Below are 20679 nucleotides of genomic sequence, written 5' to 3' on the forward strand. Positions count from 1 at the left end.
CATTTGGCAGGAAGCGTTTATCTTTGTTTACTTCTGATCTGACTATCTGAAGCAACTTCAGATCTTCCTGGCACTTCTGTTCATTCTTAACTTGTATTTTGCACTATCTGTCTCCAGAAGCAGAATAGAAAAGAACATAAAATAAGCAATAAAGAAAATAAAATGATTAACTGTTATCACTGTCTTATTATATGCACATTTAAAGACAGTTCTTATAGTTGCATAAAATACTTCTAAAAGCAAAGTCTGTGACAAAATACAGCCACTTCCTTGGGATAGAATTGCCATTTTGAATTTTCATTCCAGATGACTTCTGACGATAGCTGGGAAAAGCGCTATCTGCAGCAGCCTCATCCTATGAAATGGTCGGCTTTAAGGCACTTATCTTTTACCATATGTCTTTTAAGTTTATTATTTCGCTTACCCTCCGGCTGGTATTGTGCTATGATTGTTACCGTCTGCCCTGCTCCTTTCAGCGCAGCTGCAGCCTGCTCGTGGGTAGCACCTCGAAGATCAATACCGTTCACCTACAGAAGGAATGCAAACGACAGATCTGAGTAGTTTAACATTAGACAGAAAGACAGAGGCGTTGGGGTTTTTTGGTTTTTGGTTGTTTCTTTTTGTTTTTTGTTTTTTTTTTTTAAATAGCTGATGGCTGTAAAGGTCAGGTTGCCCAGATGCAAAGTGAAAGTTCAAAATTAAAAAGGCCGAGAGGATGCTACCTATGAGACCAGCCGTGAAGATCTCCACCAGTACTGCACACCACAGTTTATGTACACTTATCCATGCGTGTTCTCCGACCACTGTTTTTCGGGGGGTTTCCTGCTCTACAGAGTTTAAATTTTTGGTAATCTCTTCATCAAACGATTTCATTAAATATATATAAGGCTTAAAAGATAAATCTTCTGTGCTGCTTGAAGGTCACTGCAGAACACTGCAGGCAGGGAAACTGCTCCTTCAGCCAGATTCTGCAAGCCCGGTCGGTAGCATCAGGGGAACCTGGAGATATATAGAGCATCTCTAACAAAAAGCACTGGTTGGAGAACTTCCAGAGGAGAAATCCCATCTACCATTTTCTTTTTGTGCAATCCCTCCTCCTATTGCCTAGAAATATCCCCATATCTTGCACATGACAACAACGGAGTCACTACTAGGTACATTTTTCCCCCCTCTGGCTGTTTGACACCGATAGACCTCTCCATGGGGTTCCTCTGACTCAATGATCTTTTTTCGGTTTTGTTTTTGGTTTTTTTTTTTTTTTTTTCTGTATAAGCACTGGAAGTGGAAGAAAGCAGAACAAAGTAGGAAAACCAGCCCTAAAATTTGTGGGCAGTTTCAGAACTCTTTTGATGTGTAGTTGCCATGTTAAAGGTTTTGTGAGTAGCAGCCCAAGTAAAAAACAGAATTCATATCTAGAATTATTAACTGCTCCAGTAATTTGAATCTTGCTTTTCAGCGGGAGTGTTGCTGTCTGGCTATACTGAAGTGTGTGAGATTTCTTTTATTTATTTATTTACTTGACTTTCCTCCTCTGAAGGTTTCCACTTCATAACGTTTCAGTGAAGAACATGAAGCTTTTGACATGTAAACAACCTCAGCAGGACAGAAACCCATTTTTGATCCCTCAAGAAAAGAAAAGAAAAAAGAAAGGAAAAGAGGAGAGAGAGCGATGCCAGTGATTTCCCAGGCAAACAGCCCAAAACACAAGCCCCAAATTCTCAGCAATTGCAACCTTTTTGTATTTATTTTTATCAAGTACTACCACAAGATGGGTAAGCACATATTGAAAATATGGATTTTATTTTCTTTAAATTTTAACTACTTTTTCAGATTTACAAAAATAAATTTGATTCCATAGAACTTTACAAATAATAGCTATTGAATCTGTTACGAATACATTTATTTTGATCAATTAAGTTTAGAAACTGTCCTGTCTTAACTTGCTGCCTTTCACCACTTAGAGTGATGTTTTGGAACATCTTTAATTATTATCTGCATGAAAAAATCTAGTCTTTAGTAATATATGAACAGCATTTAGACTATTACTCTTAGAAAATCTAATTTGTGATAGCAATAACATAAACCCCAGGAGATCCCGCACTTTCTGATCCAAAAGACTGCATTATGCTGTAGAACTGTTGACTGTACACAGAAACATCATTGTCCAGCTGAGGTTTCAGGTTTCTGAAAATATGATTCTGTAAGAACCAAATTTTCCCAGTTAAACCTGTCTAAAAAAACACCTTTCCTCAATTAGTTCTTTTTTTCTTTATAACAGGGAATGAAAAAACACAGTTTTTCCTAAACAACTCATATTTTCTTCCACCAAAAACTTTTTAAGGTACTCAATGATGATCATTAAAGAATCCTCCCCATCTTATTCACAAAAATCAGCTCTCCCTATTTCTGAAAAAGAAATTAGTCTGAATTCCAACTGTCTGTATAATTTTAATATCATTCAAAACTGTAGAAGATCTAGAATTTTTGAGAACCATGATTTTTTGTGATCTTTCCATGTTACACAAAATTAGTTACACACTGGCTTATCTTCAGATTGAGGAAACCAACAAGTAAATATGGAACCAGCATACCAGAAGAATATAACCTATTCAATTCTTACCTCGCTCATACCCCCATGCACACCTATTATATAATCACAATAATGACGTGAAAGAAGATATTAATTATAAGTTGCCTTACAGAAAAAGAACTGATTTTTTTTTTTTTGAGTTAATCTGTCCATATGTGCATTCTGCAGTGGAGAGTATGAATACCATGACCATGTTGGTAGTACCTGCTTGATACATGCATGTATCTTACACCCTTTGGGGCAGCACACGAAGGGCATAAGAGGCAGCATAGCACCATCCCACCATCACATTGTGCGACTTCTTTGCAAGGAGAGGAATCTCAGCAGACAGGAGGGAGCATTACTGGTAGAGTATACCTGAGTGTACCCGCTCTGGCAGGGGGGTTGGACTAGATGACCTCCAGAGGTACCTTCCTTTCAAATCATAGAATCATAGAATTGTCTAGGTTGGAAGAGACCCTTGGGATCATCGAGTCCAACCATCTACCCTACTCTACAAAGTTCTCCCCTACACCATATGCCCCAACACCACATCTAAACGTCTCTTAAACACATCCAGGGATGGTGACTCAACCACCTCCCTGAGCTGTCTATTCCAATGTCTATTCCAATGCCTGACCACTCTTTCTGTGAAAAATTCTGTCTCTCTGTAGAGCTTCCCTATCCTCCTGGGAATCAACACTCCTGCTTAACTTGGTGTCATCTGCGAACTCGCTGATGATACACCCTATGTTCAATAAAGACGTTAAACAGAAATGGTCCCAACACTGAGCCCTGAGGCACACCACTTGTGACGGGCCGCCAGCTGGATTTAAATCCATTGAGCACCACTCTTTGGGACCTTCCAACCCCTATCATTCTGTGATTCTGTGATTCTGGGGCAAAACATTTTTAGGAGTACTAAAATAGCTTCTACAAGGTACAGACCTCGTAGTAGAATTGCAGGGAGACTACCTTACCTAAAGAAACATTCAAAGCAAGTGCCTGTGCCAGAACATAATGCTTTATGAAAATAGGTGTGTATGGATCCCCATGTTGTCACAGTCATACAGACAATCTGAGGGTAAGCTGTGGCAATAACACAGTGTTCTGTTACCTCCATACATTAGTGTCTTTGGCTCATATATTTCAAAACATTATACGCTGATAGATACGCTCTGATACCTTCTACAACATTTTTGTCATCTGCTGTGCGCAAAATTAATGTTTTTTTTTACAGTTTCTATCGAGATTGTGTAAAGGAAAGTGAATATCTTTATTCACAAGTAATGTTCTAATGCTCCTGAAAAGAAATTCTGAGCATAAGGCAAATGTAAGATAATAAACTTCATCATAACTTCTCTAACACAAGAGCTCTCACTTGTCCCAAATTCCTGTTTAAAGCAATGGCTGTACAAATGGCTGGTGGAAGGTTTCCAAAAAAAAAAAAGAACCAAAGGTTCAAACACTCTCATCAAAATTGTGTACATAATTGTGTTTGATGGATGGCAAGACTAACACAGACCCCAGGAAAAAAATTGCTGATAATCAGTCTGGGAATATAGCATCGCAGAAGGTGATAATTAAGTACATTCTAAAAAAGTAAAGGACAGATTCAGAGTTTTCAGTGCCATAAAACCTCATATATTTTAATGCACGATACTGAAGATAACTGAAGAGAAATATGGTGTCAACTCGGACTTAGTTTGCAACCTGGAAAATACAAACGTCCTGAAAGGAGCTCAATTTAGGCTACTGCTCTGGAAGAAAGAGGTGTTGTGCCCTACTTTTACTCACTGATGGTGTTATGACACTTGATGCTGCATTGCCATGGGCAAGATGGACCCGCACTACAACTACTCCTTAACTGTAACTACTGTTAGTAGTAGTTTGGTACTGTGGAAGCCCGAGCAGAATCTTTACGTTTGGGCAGCACAGTGCCCATATCATGCCATAAAGGAAACTTCAGCCTTGATTCAGTGTCTCTGAAGAAGACAATTTTGAAGTCACCTTTCCTTTAACAGAGAGCTTGGCTTTCATCTAGGTGTTCTTCCCTTTCAATATCTGTAGCCCTTGAGAGAGTCCTGAGAAAGAAGCAACAGGACGAACTGAAGAAAAGCTTAAGTGAACATTCCTGAATTCCTGAGCTCTTGTGTTGGGGAGATGGATATGGATGATGTCACCTGGTCAGTATCAGAAAAAAGAAAAAAAGTAATTTTGTTTAGGCTTAAGGTTGAAGACTTCAGACCTCAGGAGAACACAAGCCTCTTAAGCAATATAGGAAAACATTGTGGTGGTCTGTAAGAGCTATGTTAACAGAACAAGAAGCCTTCAAAATCATTAATAAATCATAGTAATCTCTCTATAGACATAAGGAGAGGATGTATGAAAGAATAAAGAAACCACGTGCTTATTCTCCTTCTCTGAAAAACAGTAGTTTTATCCATACGTGATCTAATAACTAAGATCCTAATAATCCATCAAGAATATAAGACAGGCATTCCACCAAAGTTGTTACACAAACATTTGTCGCTTTTACATAGACCAACAAGAAACCACTGAAATGGCAGTTGACTACTTTCTGCCCTTTGCACGCTCATTCTGGAAGAATCTAAGATGCAAAAAGAACACATTTGCGTGAGTGAATTTATCTGAAATTAAGTTCACTTTTCTGCTGGGATATAGGCTGGGATGGACACTTGAGGAGGACTTAAAGGTCTGAATAGCTGAAATCAAAATAGCAAGGAAAAGAAATGTCAGAGAGAAAATAACACATCAATTCTATCATCTTCTGCATTTTTTATCCAGCTGATAAAAAAGCTAGCCAAAAGAGCTTAAGTAATGCTGAACAGGCAAATGACCTGACTACACTAGGTTGCCAAAATAGTGATCTCCCTCTTGAAGGTGAACAGCTGCAGAATAAAATCAAAAAATCATTGCCAAATAGGTAGGTAGAAGTCTGCTCGCATGCTATTTTGCTCACCAATAGCCAACGGGATCTCACTGCAAAATAATAGCTGTTAAATTTAGAAAGGACTTTTAACTTAGTCTGACTTTCTAAAGAACGAGAAGACTAGATGCTAACTTGACTTCTGGGTATTATCTCCCAACATTTAAAACCAAACACAATCCAGTCCTAAGCCTTCTAGTCAAAAAACAGCATATTCATGTATCGACATTAAATCTTGATGAAAGGCACCGTTAATTTGCACATTTGAGTCAAATTCTTACCCTCAGGCCAAAATGAAGAAGAGTGTCTGAAGGGGTAAACCAAATAATACTCTGTCTTGCCTCTTCCTCCAAAACAATGTCTTAATTGTAACAATTGTGTATGGTGACATTTTTCCCCGATGTGATTATATTGCAAATTGTTAAATCTGATTTCAGTTACTGCTTTCAATTAATTTAATGTTGTTTATGTTGAGAATAATCAGTAAAATAAACAAAAATACCAGAAAAAGTTGCAAGCGTGTGCAGGAAAGTTTAATACATATCAAAGGTGTTTTGTTTTGTTTTGTTTTTCTATTAAATGGGCTGATTTCCTCTCAGAAGCATTATACAATAAGCAAAGTAGCACTGCTGTTCTGAGCTTGACTGCACAATCCTGATGTCCTGGCCCAGAATGAACTTGACTGCACAATTTCTGATGCCTGACTCCAAAAATGGATTTGACATAATGAAAATAAGAAGAGCCTCCAGCTTATACAGATGTCTGTCTCTTCTGCATGCTGTGGTAAAAAGCAGTACGAAAGCTTACAAACAAAGGGAAGTGCGGCAGTAGAAGATTATAGTTTAATACTACAGACTAAACTGAAATGGAGAAAAAGATGCAACTATAGTTCACAGTAATTATAGTAATTGCCTTTGCATTCATTGACTCAAATTAAAGCACGATCTACCTCATTAAATATTGAATCATAATCCAAATGAAAGATAAGATTTATATTTTGCATAGATCGAACTCTTCTAATATTGGAAGAGTTATACTCCCTTTAAAATATTTGAATAGCCCATATTAGCGCAAATCGGTTCAATTCTGAATAGTGCCATTTAAAGACTTACTACAGTCTGGGTGTCTTCTGTTAGAATGGTCGAGCATGACTCATATGTAGGTCATTCAAGTAGAGGCTAGCAGAATAATCTGTTTTATTTAGCAATTTATTATTTAAGCCACCTTATTTTGTGTTCATACCGTGATTAAATCAACACTTTTAATATCTTCTTGAATTGGAAGGGAAAGCAAAAACATATCCCTTCTCTGGGGAGGAAGCATAAAGGATTTATTTTCATTTCTTCTTTGAACCATCACTGACATAGTACAGTTCTTTTATACAGTAAATTGAATGGTGAAGAATGGGCACCTTTTTACCACGGAACAAACAGCACAGCAGATTATTCAAGTTGTGGCTGAGTTCTTTTATTTGTTGTACTCATAAAATAAGAGCTTTTGGTGTCTGAAAAAGCAAACAGAAGTCTGAATACAGACAACTCTTACAGCCAGAATTGCCGTTGTGTGCATTAAGAGAAAAAGAACCCTATTTATCTGCCTTAACTTTGCATGTCGACTTAAGTATTCTCAAGCACAGTAACAAGAGATGAAAGGAAAGCTGAGCCGTGTTCCCCAGCAGTCCTGCTTAGTCATTGGAAACAGAATGCCGAGCATCAACCCTGAGGTGATGGAAGCACAGTCTTCCAGCAAAACGTCGGAAAAACAGACATGAGGGATGATGTGCCCTGAACATATCTGGGGAAAACTTTCCTTACAAGCAAGTGGCATAACCATTCTACACAATGGCCCACACAACTCCGATAACAGATACAGTCCAGCAAAAAAGTACAAGAATTCGAAGAAACTCCTGCATGTCGCCAAAGTACAGCCCTTGAGCAGCGCTCTTTTTTGGCTTAGAGTGGCCACCTTTTTGCGAAGCGAAGCCCACACATCCCGCTGGGCGCTGGGGCTCCGCAGAGCAGTGCAGGAGGGAGCGGGCAGGGAGCAGAGTGCGCTCGGCACCCCGACACCTCCGGGGGCACGGCCACGGGAAGCGGCACCCCAGGGGAAAAAATGCCGATACTGGAGAGTTTTTGCCTTGCAAGCGAAGAAAAAGTTTAGGAATAGAAAGAGAGGAGAAATGCACAGGGGCAAAAGAGTCTTCACTCTCCAGCTCAGCTTCTTTTAAATTTTCAGGCTCACTTTATTGCTTTTCTCTCACTTTTCTCACTTCTCCTAATCTTTTCTGTGCCTACACTTTCTTCTGATCAGTTTAAACTGTAGTTCAGCGCATATAGGCACAGCGGTTGCCTCATCCTGAACTCCACTGAAAACATAATATCGTGTCATGTCTGCTGCTCTCCATGCCCAGCATCCTCCTTCTCTCTCTTTATGGGCCAGCGATTTCAATGACCTTTTCAATTTTCCTTATCTTGCTACCTTAGAGTTATGACTTTTGCCTCTAGTAAGCTGGTCTTTATGGTCTGATGAGCTGGGCATTCTGGAGGCAAATTCTTCCCTCTCGGGAAAACAAGAACCACTGCGGGGTACGAGCTCTATCGTTTAGTACTCCTTTTTCTGCCAGGAAGTTTAAGGAGGCAGCTAAACCAGCTGAAAGAGGTATCAAACGCTACATCTTTGAAGCAGGAGGAAAATTAATGTTATGTTATTGAAGAGGTGTCTTGCACGCACTGCCTTTTACAGTAGGAACCAACAAGCTTTATGACTCACCGGACCACATGAATCATTCCAAATGGTACCTGTTAAGCCTATAACCATAGTCCAACACTCATTTTTTAATCCAAACCGTACAGAAATTCTTCTGATAGAAGACCTCCTTCCCATGTCATTGTAGCTTCTGTGAATGATGCCAGATTGGCAACCTTTGAGATTGAAATAATTTCACTGAAGAGTTCACTGCAGTGACAGCTTAAGGGCCATTTTCCCTCAGTTCCATCAGAATTCCTCAAAACTTGCTTAAACTGGGTTTGAAATAAATGATAGCTTTTGAAAAGGACACATAGTCTCACTGGAGCCTGAATGGACATGAAACTTATTTCACTCAGGTCACTAAATAGCTACCAGTTACCTATTACCAGCCTGGACTGGATGTGACCTAGCAACTATGAGGTGATCAGTGGCATTTTGTCTCATTGCTAAATGGCGAAGTCTAGACAGAGGTGCTAATGTATTTTTTTCATATTAAGACAACTGGTATTACCAATGAAAAATATCAGATATAAGTACAATGCTAACTAATAAAACAAGCCGATATTTATTAACTAATTTTCAAATAAATATATATATAATTTTTCATTAATTCTAGACGTGAAAAATTCATCCATCAAACACAATACTTAGTAAGAATATCCATTTATGTTAAAATCAGCTCTGAAATTGAAATCTAGTCGTTGCTTTTTTACCTCCCCTCCTCCTGCATGGTCACTCAAACACCCTTTTATCTCTGGCACCAACTAATCTCGTGGGTCTCACTACAGTGTCACCTTTTCAGTCCAGGTGTGCCTTCACACATTCCCTCTCCTTTGCCGTTCCTGCTATCTTCCTACTCCAAATTGATAAAATACCAAAAACTGTCCCTCCTCCCTCCCACAGCTTTTACTTTACACATGACTGTCACTCCCATTCACTTTCCTGCCTTTCTGAAATAATTCTCTCTCCCTAACTCTATTTTCAGCATTTGGATTTCCCTGTCTCCTGCCCTCACCCTGGGTCACTTTGGCATTCCCCTATTAGTAGCAGTTATTCCATATTCCTTGGTTTCCGTGCAGTTCTAAAAGGCATTTTCCCGTCCGGTATACAAATGTAGCTAAACTACCATTGATCAGTTTTGCTCATAATGCTGCAGGGTTCTTGTTTCACGTTTGAATTTCAAAGAATGGTATAAGCAGAAATAATTATATTGCAATTCTGCTTCTGAAATGAAGTAAAGGTTTCCATTTTAACAAGTGCCTTATAACTCAAAGATGATAAGAACTTAATTCCAGCTGAAGCCAATAAGCAAGAGGTACTCAGGAACTGAAAGAAAAATGTAAAACAATTTTAGAGTCTGCGTAGAGACAGAAGGATATCGGTGATTTGTCTGACCACAAGCAGTGAGTTAGTCGCAAATTCAAAACCCGAAATCCTTGCCTTGATCTCTACCTGAGAGGTTTCTCCATTTTTCCACATCCACAGAGTATGGCAATGTGGCCCGTGAGAGGCGAGATGGCCGTTGGCTTGTGTCATGGCACAGCTCTGCTGAATTCAAGCCAGTGGCCAGGAGGCAATGTACGGATGGTGGAATGGCAGCTGACTGGAATCTTCAGCTCTAGATGAAGGAAGTGTTCAGTGCTCACATTTTTATATTAAAACTGCCGAAATCACAACATTCATAGTTTATTTGTGGCTCTACAGATTAGGATTATGTGACACACGCACTCCAAATAGATGGTGCTTCATACTCTCAAATAAAGCATGTTTTTTAAAACCAATGGAACGGATACAGCTCTTGCATTCTGCAAGTGGTTTTGCTTTTGTTATTGTTCCAGTAGCTTGCTTGTTCAGATAAAGGGCATGTCTATCTCGTTTTTTCTTTCAAAAGTATCTCCAAAATCTCCTCCAACAAATTATTGCAGATATCCCTCCAATGCCCTATTTAATGGATGGCCAATTTCTATTATTTTGCAGCTTGTGGCATATGATAATTTTTTTAATCACTCAGGAACCCAAAACTTACTGGGCAGTAGAGCAGAACGGTGCCTGCAGTCTAGTCTCTTTAAGCACAAGGCAGAAGTCCAGCCCGGGGCAAATCTCTGACCGAATAAAGCTCAGGGATGTAGCCATTTAGTCGAGCGATAGAAGTTTGGCTTTCAAGTTTGTTTTTTTTTTTTTTTTTTTTTAGTTTTCCTTCACTGTGCGGCTGACAGTAAGGCTACACCAAGGGGTGTAAAGCTCGCTCCCAATCTTCAGTGTATCTGTTGTGAGATAATTGTGTTTGACAGCCTTAAAATAAAATTTGCTAAGTCAGAATGTTTGAACGGAATGTGAGCTCCTCCTTCAAATATTAGGAGCTGAAGAGCAAGCAATCCGGCATCGGATCATTTCTACTCGTTAAGGCAATTGTAAAATGAATGTTTCAGAGGCAACTGATGATTTCGTCACAGCAAAAACCACACAGCCTCTAGCCCAGGGCAAGTTGCTAGCTCTGCCTGACACATAACTGACAGGTCTGGTAGCTAACGCTGCGTGGCAAAGAGACACATACCTTATTCATGAGAATTGTTACTATAACCTATTAGGTTCTGATCATGTGCTTGGAAATGTCAGAGTTAATTTAGGGAACACTAACTGCATCAAGGCAATCGCAATATATGTTATAGATTGCAGAAAGATGAGGGAGGGAGGGGGGGAGAGAGAGAGAAATCCAGCTGGAAGACAGATTCCCAGATCAATAAAAGACAAAAGGGCGCTCTATACTCACCAACGTAGACAGTATTCCACCATACGCAGGTGGTAAATCTGTCCCTAGAAGCTCCATTAAACTTGTATTTTAGAAAGTCATCTGTTTTATTTTGAAGTCCCAAAGTGACAAGCCTACAAGCTTATATGGCAATATAACCCAGTTACCCTGACTACACAACGAGTGCATCACGTTTCGAGGCTGAATATGTCTAAGTTCAACTTCCAGCCATCAGATCATGTATATTTATCAACAACATTGAAAAACATTAGCTACCGGCTCTCTTCTCCAAGGGTATTTCCAGATGGTAGTGTTTACATTGACACAGTTCGTACTTCACGTAAAGTGATTTTTTACAGTCAGGGAGGATGTTAGGGTTTTCCTGACATAGGCTCTAACCTCCAAGACTTCATGGGGGAAAAAAAGAGATTTTTTTTTTTTTTTAAAAATAAGCCATTTCTTTAAATATATAAAAGAGGATTTTCAAAAGCATAAATTTGCATTTGCACCCAGCTGCTGTTCATTGGGTGTCTAGGTGCCTTCTCTGCCTCTAAAAATCTCTTGTTGTACAGGGAAGTTGCATGGATCATTCAGTTTTGTCATGTGAAATATTTTTGGTTCATCATGATGGCAGCAAGTACTGAACATAAGTCTGCATGCATTGTAAAAGGTGAAACTAAATTTACCTGGAAAGGTGGAGCACTGTGCACCCAGACGATCCCATATAAACGTTAATACGTTGACAACTCTTAGACATCTACTGCTGTTTCTAACTCATCCTCAAATCCCAGAACAATGGTTGTCGGCAACATCTGACCTTGCGTTAACCCACTGTTTGCCCCAGATCTTCCCATTAGATCCTGCCATGACAGCATGGCACGCTGTTCTCTGTTTTTCTCTAGTTTTTTGGGGGCTTATGATCTGCCATTGTAACAAGTTGCTTATAGGCAGCATACAGGGGCAGCAAGTTTATGGTAAAATGATCTCTATTGCTTCTTCTCCAGCCCTGTGGCTGTTGTCCTTTCAAGAATAAAATGACACTTGGCAATTTATTATTGAAAACTTCATAGGGACTATTACTCCTCCTTCTGTTGTATTCTAAGTATCTGCAAATATATAACATACAATGCTCTATACATTTCTACAAAGAGAGTTTACATAGCTGTATTTTTCCTTTTGGCTAAGTAGGATTAATGTTAAAAACATGAAGGGAGTCTTTATGGACCAGTGCAGCTAAAGGCCACAGAATCTGATGGACTCTCCTGTGCCAGAGGACAGAGTCATATATCGTCCAGACCACCACAGGGGAGTAAGCATCCAAGGATATGGTCAGTGCCTCTGCAAATTAGTCTTATAAGGCAAAGGGAGTATCTTTTATAATCCTAATACTATCACACAAGAGCGACAAACTGATGCTCCACGGAGAAGAGGCTCCAGGCCCTACAGAGACGATTCAAACATTTTCCAAGCAATTTGGTAAAAAAAAAAAAAAAAAAAAAAAAAAATCTGAGAAGGAAAACCAAATGGTATTTGCCATTTTTCTTAGTTTTGTAACTAGGTAACAAAATGCACTCTTTCCCCTAAGTAGTTTTACTGCTTTTACCATGAGCAAAAACCTCTTTTAAATTAGGAAGCTGAAAGTTTCTCTGCACCAAAGTAAGTGAAGTCAATCTGAAGGGTAATTCTAACTGTAGCAAATATAAAGCATAAATATTTGCTACAAATAAGCACAGAGTCCTTACACTCTATCCTGCTCTACATATCCTACGAACGCATTTTGGAGTTTAAATTGGGGAACATTATATTTTTTCAAATGCGTATCGTATTTTTGCTACAGATGTGAGTGAGAAGGTGGGTAGGAGTTGCGCGGGAGGAACCAAGCAGAAAGAAGTGTTTGAACTATTCATAAGGGAAAGCAAACATCTCACGAAAAACGAGGGCAGGACAGCCCGCAGACACAAGACAAAATCTGCTCACTTTAAGAAGTCACCTTCCCTCTACAAGGGAGAAGCTTGTGTAAAAGACCAGAGACAGTACTGAAGTGAGCTGCTGAAATACCAGTGTTGCAAACTAACCATATATAATGTCATGAACCAGTGACAGAAAAGCCCACAGAATATCTCTGATAGCCCTTTCCCAATGCATAGTTATTTCATTCTCAGAAAGGAGCAGGGGAAAAAAATACTCTCTTTCCCCATATAAGAATACACCCTGGTACTATGCCAGATCAAGAGGAAAACCATAGAGAATTTAGTTGACTCCATGCATCTGATTTGGGTAAGACAGTAGGGAAAATGGAAGCATTACAAGAGTACCACCTGCACCTTCACAGTGCAGTCTGTTCTTTTTCTACTCTTTTTCCTATTGCTGTTGAGCAATTACCCTTCAGGAAACCTGTTTTATTTCCTTAAGGTAACCTGTGGGATGTATTGCTTGAGAGCAGCAATTTTGCTCCAGAGCAAGCAATGTCCTTTTTGTCTTGATTCTGCTTTCAGGCTACCAGCCATGCTTCATCCTGCGGTTGTGAACTCCAAGGTACTAAAGGATTTCTACAGGAGAATGAAATAAAACTGATATGGCTTTTATGGCCCACAGTTTTATTTTACTTTTCTCTGCGATGAAGCAAGCACGATGTTAGGTGAGAAACCAAATATCTATTATAAGGGCAAACACACATGAAATATGTGATTCAGTTTAGAGACATCTAAATATAGACACGCACACATGTGGTGTTTAAGCTTAAAGTCAATGGTTACCCAAGTAATACAGGCAGTAAAGCAATTCAACTTGCTCTACACAACTCGTAGTGGGCCAGCTGAATCATTCTCTAGCCTCCTTTGGCTTTAACAGCAACCAGACACCCCGCAAGTATGTATAGAATCATAGAATCACAGAATCATTTTGGTTGGAAGAGACCTTTGAGGTCGAATCGTTAACCTAGCACTGCCAAGTTACCACTAAAACATGACCCTCAGCGCTACATCTGCACGTAGGGATGGTGACTCCACCACTGCCCTGGGCAGCCGGTTCCAATGTTTAATAACCCTTTCAGTGAAGACATTTTTCCTAATATCCAATCTAAACCTTCCCTGGTACAGCTTGAGGCTATTTCCTCTTGTCCTATCACTTGTTACTTGGGAGAAGAGGTCAGTCCCCATCTCTCTGCAACCTCCTTTCATGGAGCTGTAGAGAGCGATAAGGTCTCCCCCTCAGCCTCCTCTTCTCCAGGCTGAACAACCCCAGTTCCCTCAGCCGCTCCTCAGAAGACTTGTGCTCCAGACCCCTCACCAGCTCCATTGTCCTTCTCTGGACACGCTCCAATGCCTCAATGTCTTTCTTGTAGTGAGGGGCCCAAAACTGAGCACAGTACTCGAGGTGGGGCCTCACCAGTGCCGCGTACAGGGGGACGATCACTGCCCCAGTCCTGCTCACCACACTATTCCTGATACAGGCCAGGATGCCGCTGGCCTTCTTGGCCACCTGGGCACACTGCTGGCTCACGTTCAGGCAGCTATCCACCAACACCCCCAGGTTGTTTTCCGCCAGGCAGTGGGTGTAGATCTCTAAAATTAAGTATCTTAATCTGAGCTTTAGTCTAGACACAAAATTCAATAATGTCAAAAGTTAAGATTCAAAGGCCAGTACTTGCTGTTACATCCTTATGGCTATTAATTCACCTTAAATCTCTGTTTTATATACATTTTTAACTTGATGCAGCCTTATGAAAAATTACGAAACTGTTTCAAAAACAATGTCAGCACAGGAATTCAGGGAGCAATATGCACTAATTTTTGGTGTGTAAATTGTAAATCTGAATTTTGCTGCTGAATTTACATATGTAAACTAACTCTGTGCTTTAGGCACTGTACCTATCAAGTTCCCCTCTTGGCACTGAAAGTGCTTTGAAGCATGTAGGATAAAACACCTAAAATAAGTAGGTATGTTTTGTCATCATTTTGATTTGAGATTGTAAGGCAAAAAATGATGTGGCAATTTTCGTTTGAATAGGGCCATATTCCTCCTCCTGCTTCCCCAGGGATTTCCCCTAAAATAACAATGTATTCACTATGTACCTCTTTCTCAAAATTCTAAGATTTGGGCTGTTTTTTGTCAGCAAAGGGGTATGCACAACGTGTGGCCACTTTATGCAGATGGCTCTTGGAAATCATCTGTTCTCAGGGAGGTGATTTTCACTCAACAACACTGGGTTCCCATTGCTGTTTTAATAGGCGATATACCCTTTAGCATTGGAAGTGGAATTTTAAACTGCAAGGATGGCAGCAAGGAACATTATTACATTTTATTCGTACTAGAGCCTGTATTTTCCTAACAGATGGAGAACTTGGGGTTAGATCAGAGTTCAAGCAGTCTCTAAGTCTAGACTTGGCCCAGACGTCTCACGTGATTTTAAACAAATCAATTAACACAATGACACCTCATTTCACTGCTCTAAAATGGAAATAATACTTCCCTTGATGTTCTGAGCTGTTTCGTCTGGGTTATACACCTCTGAGACGAAAGTTAATCTGTGTGTACACAGTGCTTAGCAAATCAAATCTCGGTGTCAATCAGTATTCAAAATGCTACTTGATAATATTTACATTATACTTAATAAGAGGACAATACTACGGGGAGGGATATATTCTGTTATAGTGATGAACATACACCGGCGATGGATGCATTGCTACATTTTAGAGACATTCAGAAGTGAGAAGGAAAATGTTCAGTTTGGCGACAATTTATAAGAGCATAATGACTTATAGCAAGAAGAAATCAGCATTAAAAAAATCCTACCTTTCAGGGGAAAAAAACAGCTTATCATGAATGTAACACTATAATTCATTTTTTTGCTATTTGAAATGTTTTACCATTTGAAACAGAACATTTTCCATTATTCTTCAATTTGCCTTCAAGGTTCAGCTATGATTCATTTTATGTCTCTGCACAGCAGCTCTGGGAATATCAGCCTGCTTTCTGAGATAAGTTTTAAACATTTCCAGTCGATTAACTGGAAACAGAAAACTACCACGGCTTTTATAAAGGTCTGCCAAAGGCCGATCTACATCATTACTGATCCTGCGATGCCATCTGGTGGTATTTGAGAAAAAGAAAGTGAAATTTCAGTCCATGGGGCCAAAGCTGCAGCACTATCTCTCCCAGAGCCCCTGGAGGGCTGGAGCCTGGGACCCCCTCCTTACCACCCAACAGCCAGCAGGCAGAAGGAGAGGCAGGGAAATGATGGGATTTGTTCAAGCCTTGTCCCACAAGGCTTGGACTAAGTTTAGGGACTGTCTAGGGACTTGGACATAGTCAGGGACTATGTCTACATCCAGTGTGTCATCCAAAGGGGATGCATCTTCTTAGCTTTGTTGGGTCTATCTCATAGATTTGCAGTCTATTTAAGGTATTTTTATAGGTACATTCCCGGAGATGAGTATAGTCATCTCTCAACCGGTCAGCACTTCGCCATATTGACAGCACAGGCACGAATTTGGAAATTGCTGTGCTCCTCCTCTTTCACATGTGAGACCGAGGCTTAGAAAAATAAAGTATCTCACCCAAGGTTACACAGAAGGACAATGGCTAAATCGGAGAATTAAATCCAGATCAGATCTCCAAAGTTTAAATCACTTACTATGCTTTCTGTCTGAAAGAAATTTAACCAAGCTTGAGCTAATTAGAAATACTTCGCTTTGAGGGGTAGAAGTTGTTCTTGCTAAACCAGATTTGTCATGTTTTGAAAAACAAATGGTGAAACTATTTCAGTAGGGAAATAAGGGTTTCTGAGGGATGAGGCAAGAAAGAATAAACAGAGAGAAACAGACCTACTTTGTGCAGCCCTTATAAACCCAAGGTGTCTGGGACCCTTCACCAGACAATGGTCTAAGATTAATCAGGTCTAAAAGTAGCCTGTGCAGGAAATTTGTTTCATTTGAATATGGAAAAATGGATTCATAATAGTTATTTGTACCTAAATAATTCAGCAGTGCCTGACTTGGTGATTGCCTGGGGATATGCATGCAGTCTAATTTAGTAATAATTTCCATCCCTCTCTGCTCAATGAACAAATAAACTACTCTTGCACAACAACTAAAAGCTGCAGCAACACTGGTAACTTTAATTAGAACTTATGGAAAACATTGCTACAAAACAGACAAAAATCAGAGTTAAAAAGTCAACTGTGGCAGTTTCCTACAGTGCTAAATATACCTTTGCTTAAAAATTAAGGAAAATAGAAAATTTGTATCTGAGCTGTTGGATTTCTGAATACTATGTACTGTGAAAGCCTTTGATCTCATAGTTCTCCTTCAGTCAGCCCCATTTTGTTGCATCTAGTCAAAGAAAAAGAAATCGCATGATTGTCCTGAAGATATTTCCATTTCTATTGTTCAGGTTTTTTGTGCGTGTTCTTCTTGGCACAGGCATTTGCCTTCCTTATCTCTTCATGTAGGAGTCTATTTTGGTTTTCTTGCAGTTTCCTGTATACTTTCTTCGCAAGGATCTCTTATGGCACCTAAACATCTTTTACTTGTCCTTTCTTAATTTTTCCTAAAGCATTTTCAAGGAACAGGTCTAGATAGAGGACACTATAACTCCAGGTGACTGCATCCCTTTGGTGTTAAAAAGCCAGATTTTTCCAAAGCAGCCCCAGCCACCCTTTCACACTGAAACTTTGACAGGTGGAAGGTAAATTCCCTTTTCAAGGAATAAGCCAGTGGCCAAGAAACTCCTAAGTAATATAGGAAAACCACTTCCAGCTTCCTCATGAAGGGATTTAAACATTGCCCAGGAAAGTGCCACATAACCGTGCCACAAACCGCAGGATACAGCCCCTGCTGCTCAGCCCAATGCAGCCCGGGATGCAAGAAGGGTCATGGGGATGGACAACACGACAGTGGGAGTGAGTGGGACACTGCAGCCTGGGGGGTGCATCGCTCATCTCATCTGGGATGAACAATTCCTGTGTTTCAGTTCTTTGCCTTAAGGCGATTTATGTACTTTGCAGGAAACAGCCACAACTGTATCAACGCGGGATAGTTTCTTTTTTCTGTAAGGCGGCATAATGGATATTTAACTACGTGTTCAAGGCTTTCATTGTCATTCAAAATCCTTTACGTTCATATTGTTCAACTACTTGACAGAGCCTAAAACATAAATGCCTTGTTTTTAAAACGCGTGCTATCAACATATGCATGAAAGAAAAATTAAAAAGATGTTTTGGAGACTAAGCATGCAAAATATAACCTCAGGCTACAAAGCCTTTTATCCTCTAAAGTTTCAAAATGAATTTCAGAGCCATCATCAAATTCATTAGAGGCACAGAGATAATTAACATAACCTACTTAATCTCCTTCTTGTATCGGGCCATTTGCTAAGCAGTGTCGCGCACACTAGATGGCACCCCAGCCTCGAGTGTGTCGTCCTACCGCTCTTCTCAAAGGAAACCTGAATCTTTGGACTCAGTAGTATATTTTGGGCAAAATGGAGCTGGATAATGGACTAAACTGGGAGATGATGAGGTCTGCATTGTGTTTAGGTCTTCTCTGCCGTGTTACCGTACTGCGGATCGGGTTAAGCAGGGAGAAGTCTCCCTCTGAACTAAGCGCAGGTAACACCGTTAACAAACACAATAAAACCCAAGAGCAAGTAAAATATTCAATGATAAACTGTTTCCAGCTTGGATTTCACAACGTGGAAACAAAAAAGCCTTCCTTCTGTGTCCCTTGCAGTACAGGCAAACACCAAGATGCAGTTGGCCGGCAAAGCCCAACACAAATACTTACAGACAAAATCTGGTCTCCCCGCTGCAGCTCCCCGCTGAGGTCGGCAGGCCCGCCTGCGAGGATGAAAGACACGAAAATGCCTTCCCCATCTTCTCCTCCCACAATGTTAAAACCAAGTCCTGTGGAGCCCTTGTGCAGGATGATTTTTCGAGGCTCTCTGCATAGAAACAAAATGGTAATGTTTATCCATTCAAAACTCTTAGCGTGTACGCCTTTCTCAAGGCATCCTAAGCATACTATATCTTGCTTAACACACAATGGTCTGTTATTGCGTAAAGAAACCATATCACAACTGAGATAAATACATTAATTGGAGAACAGATAAGGTAGGAATTAACCAGCATTATTTATTTTTGTTTCTTCGTGGTTTAATCCAAACATCTCTATTAATTTCATCCCACCGGAGTCATCTTCACTAAGTTAAGTGATGGCTTTATTAAAAGAAAAACCAAAACACTGAGGATACTTTATAATCTAATTTATAGCAACACTATACATACAAGTAGAATCAATCTTTACATGGTACCTTTTTAAGTTCTAGTCTTGCTTTGTAAACAGATGAACAAAGTAAAAAATTAAAACTCTAGGCAAAGCAATGGCGTGTTTCATCCTAACAGCTTTGGAGCAAATAACAGTTGTATGATAAAGCTAATGGAGCAGAATCTCATGAAAAACTCGGGTTTGACATTAGCAGGAGCTTGCAGTTGCAAAGTCACACGGCAGCTTTGTCACTGAACCAGACTGAGGGATATCTGCTTTTGTCGCACTGGTTTAAAGAGTTGTTCGTTATGATGGAAATCAGTAACTAATAACAGCTACACCTCCTACAGCGCTTTCCATCTGTAAATTGATAATACGCCCCAACGGATGTAAACATCATAACGTGCATTTTACTGATGGGAAAACTTATGTCCAGAAAGAGATGATTTTCCTAAGCAATCAAGAGAAATCCTCAGTCCTTGAGAAAGTGTCCCAGATATTCCGATTCCCAACCTCCACTTTAATTATGAGGCCTCAGATCTGTCTCTTCCCTGGATACACGAGCACACACAACTATGTGTACATACACACCCACCATATTTATGGGTACTTACCCCATTTCAAATCCCTCTAACAATGTACTTTTTAGACAAAGTATAAATACTGTTGTATTAGTGTGTGTAAATCTTAAGGCCAGCCCTGCAAATACTCACAAACACATACATTTATGTGTCTGTGACACCTCGCAGAGTAATAGGATGTTCTTCTAATTCTCAGTTTTTACAAATAAAAGTTACCAGCAAAGTGACAATTGTGAACGCACACACCCCCCATCTACAGAAACATGCTCCAGAATGCTTCCCGTAAAAAACATCCAGGATTTCCTGTGTACTATAGAACATTTCTACATCATATGAATGGCTTTTTCCTTTCCATTTTGTTCTTAAAGAAAAGAAAAAAAAAGTGTTGCATTGAGGGATGCCTCATTTGACGCAAGTTAAGTCTTCTGGCTGTGTACGTGGAGACTTAACCTTTACGTGATAATTCCAAAATCAGTAGACGTTTGTTCTCCTTTGCCCACTGCTAATGTTCAAACAGCATCCCCAGCTTCATCATGATCTTTAAATTACATCTCAACTGTCTGAAAGTGAAGCTTAACATTTTTGAAAGAAAAAACTAAAGCAAATTTTTGATAATATTTTAAAGGCAACTGTAACCTTTAGTGAAAGCATTAGTCCTACTCCATATGGTCCTTTTTCTTACAACTTTTTCTTAACATTGTATAGTCAGAAAGCAACCTTTTAAAAATACAGCCGTGACAAAAAGACATATTGTCTTGAGTTTGTATATTCTTGAAGTATTTTTAACGAATCAGAAAACAAAGGGGTTTTTCTTTTCT

General features: G+C 39.7%; 1 protein-coding gene across 6 annotated transcripts in view; it reads right to left on the reverse strand.

Moving 5' to 3' along the window:
- The window catches only part of DLG2 (discs large MAGUK scaffold protein 2), a gene marked incomplete at both ends in the record, with an annotated part of 916537 nt that overhangs the window by 221818 nt on the left and 674040 nt on the right, over positions 1 to 20679 (reverse strand). For all 6 annotated transcript variants that reach the window (XM_082494340.1, XM_082494344.1, XM_082494343.1 and 3 more), the window contains 2 exons: positions 425 to 527; positions 18801 to 18957. In XM_082494340.1, the coding sequence (XP_082350466.1) occupies positions 425 to 527; positions 18801 to 18957 (260 nt within the window). The remainder of the gene's footprint in view (positions 1 to 424; positions 528 to 18800; positions 18958 to 20679) is intronic.

This window comes from Vanellus vanellus (genome assembly GCF_965231255.1).
Source record: "Vanellus vanellus genome assembly, chromosome: 1".
NCBI classification, from domain to species: Eukaryota; Metazoa; Chordata; class Aves; order Charadriiformes; family Charadriidae; genus Vanellus; species Vanellus vanellus.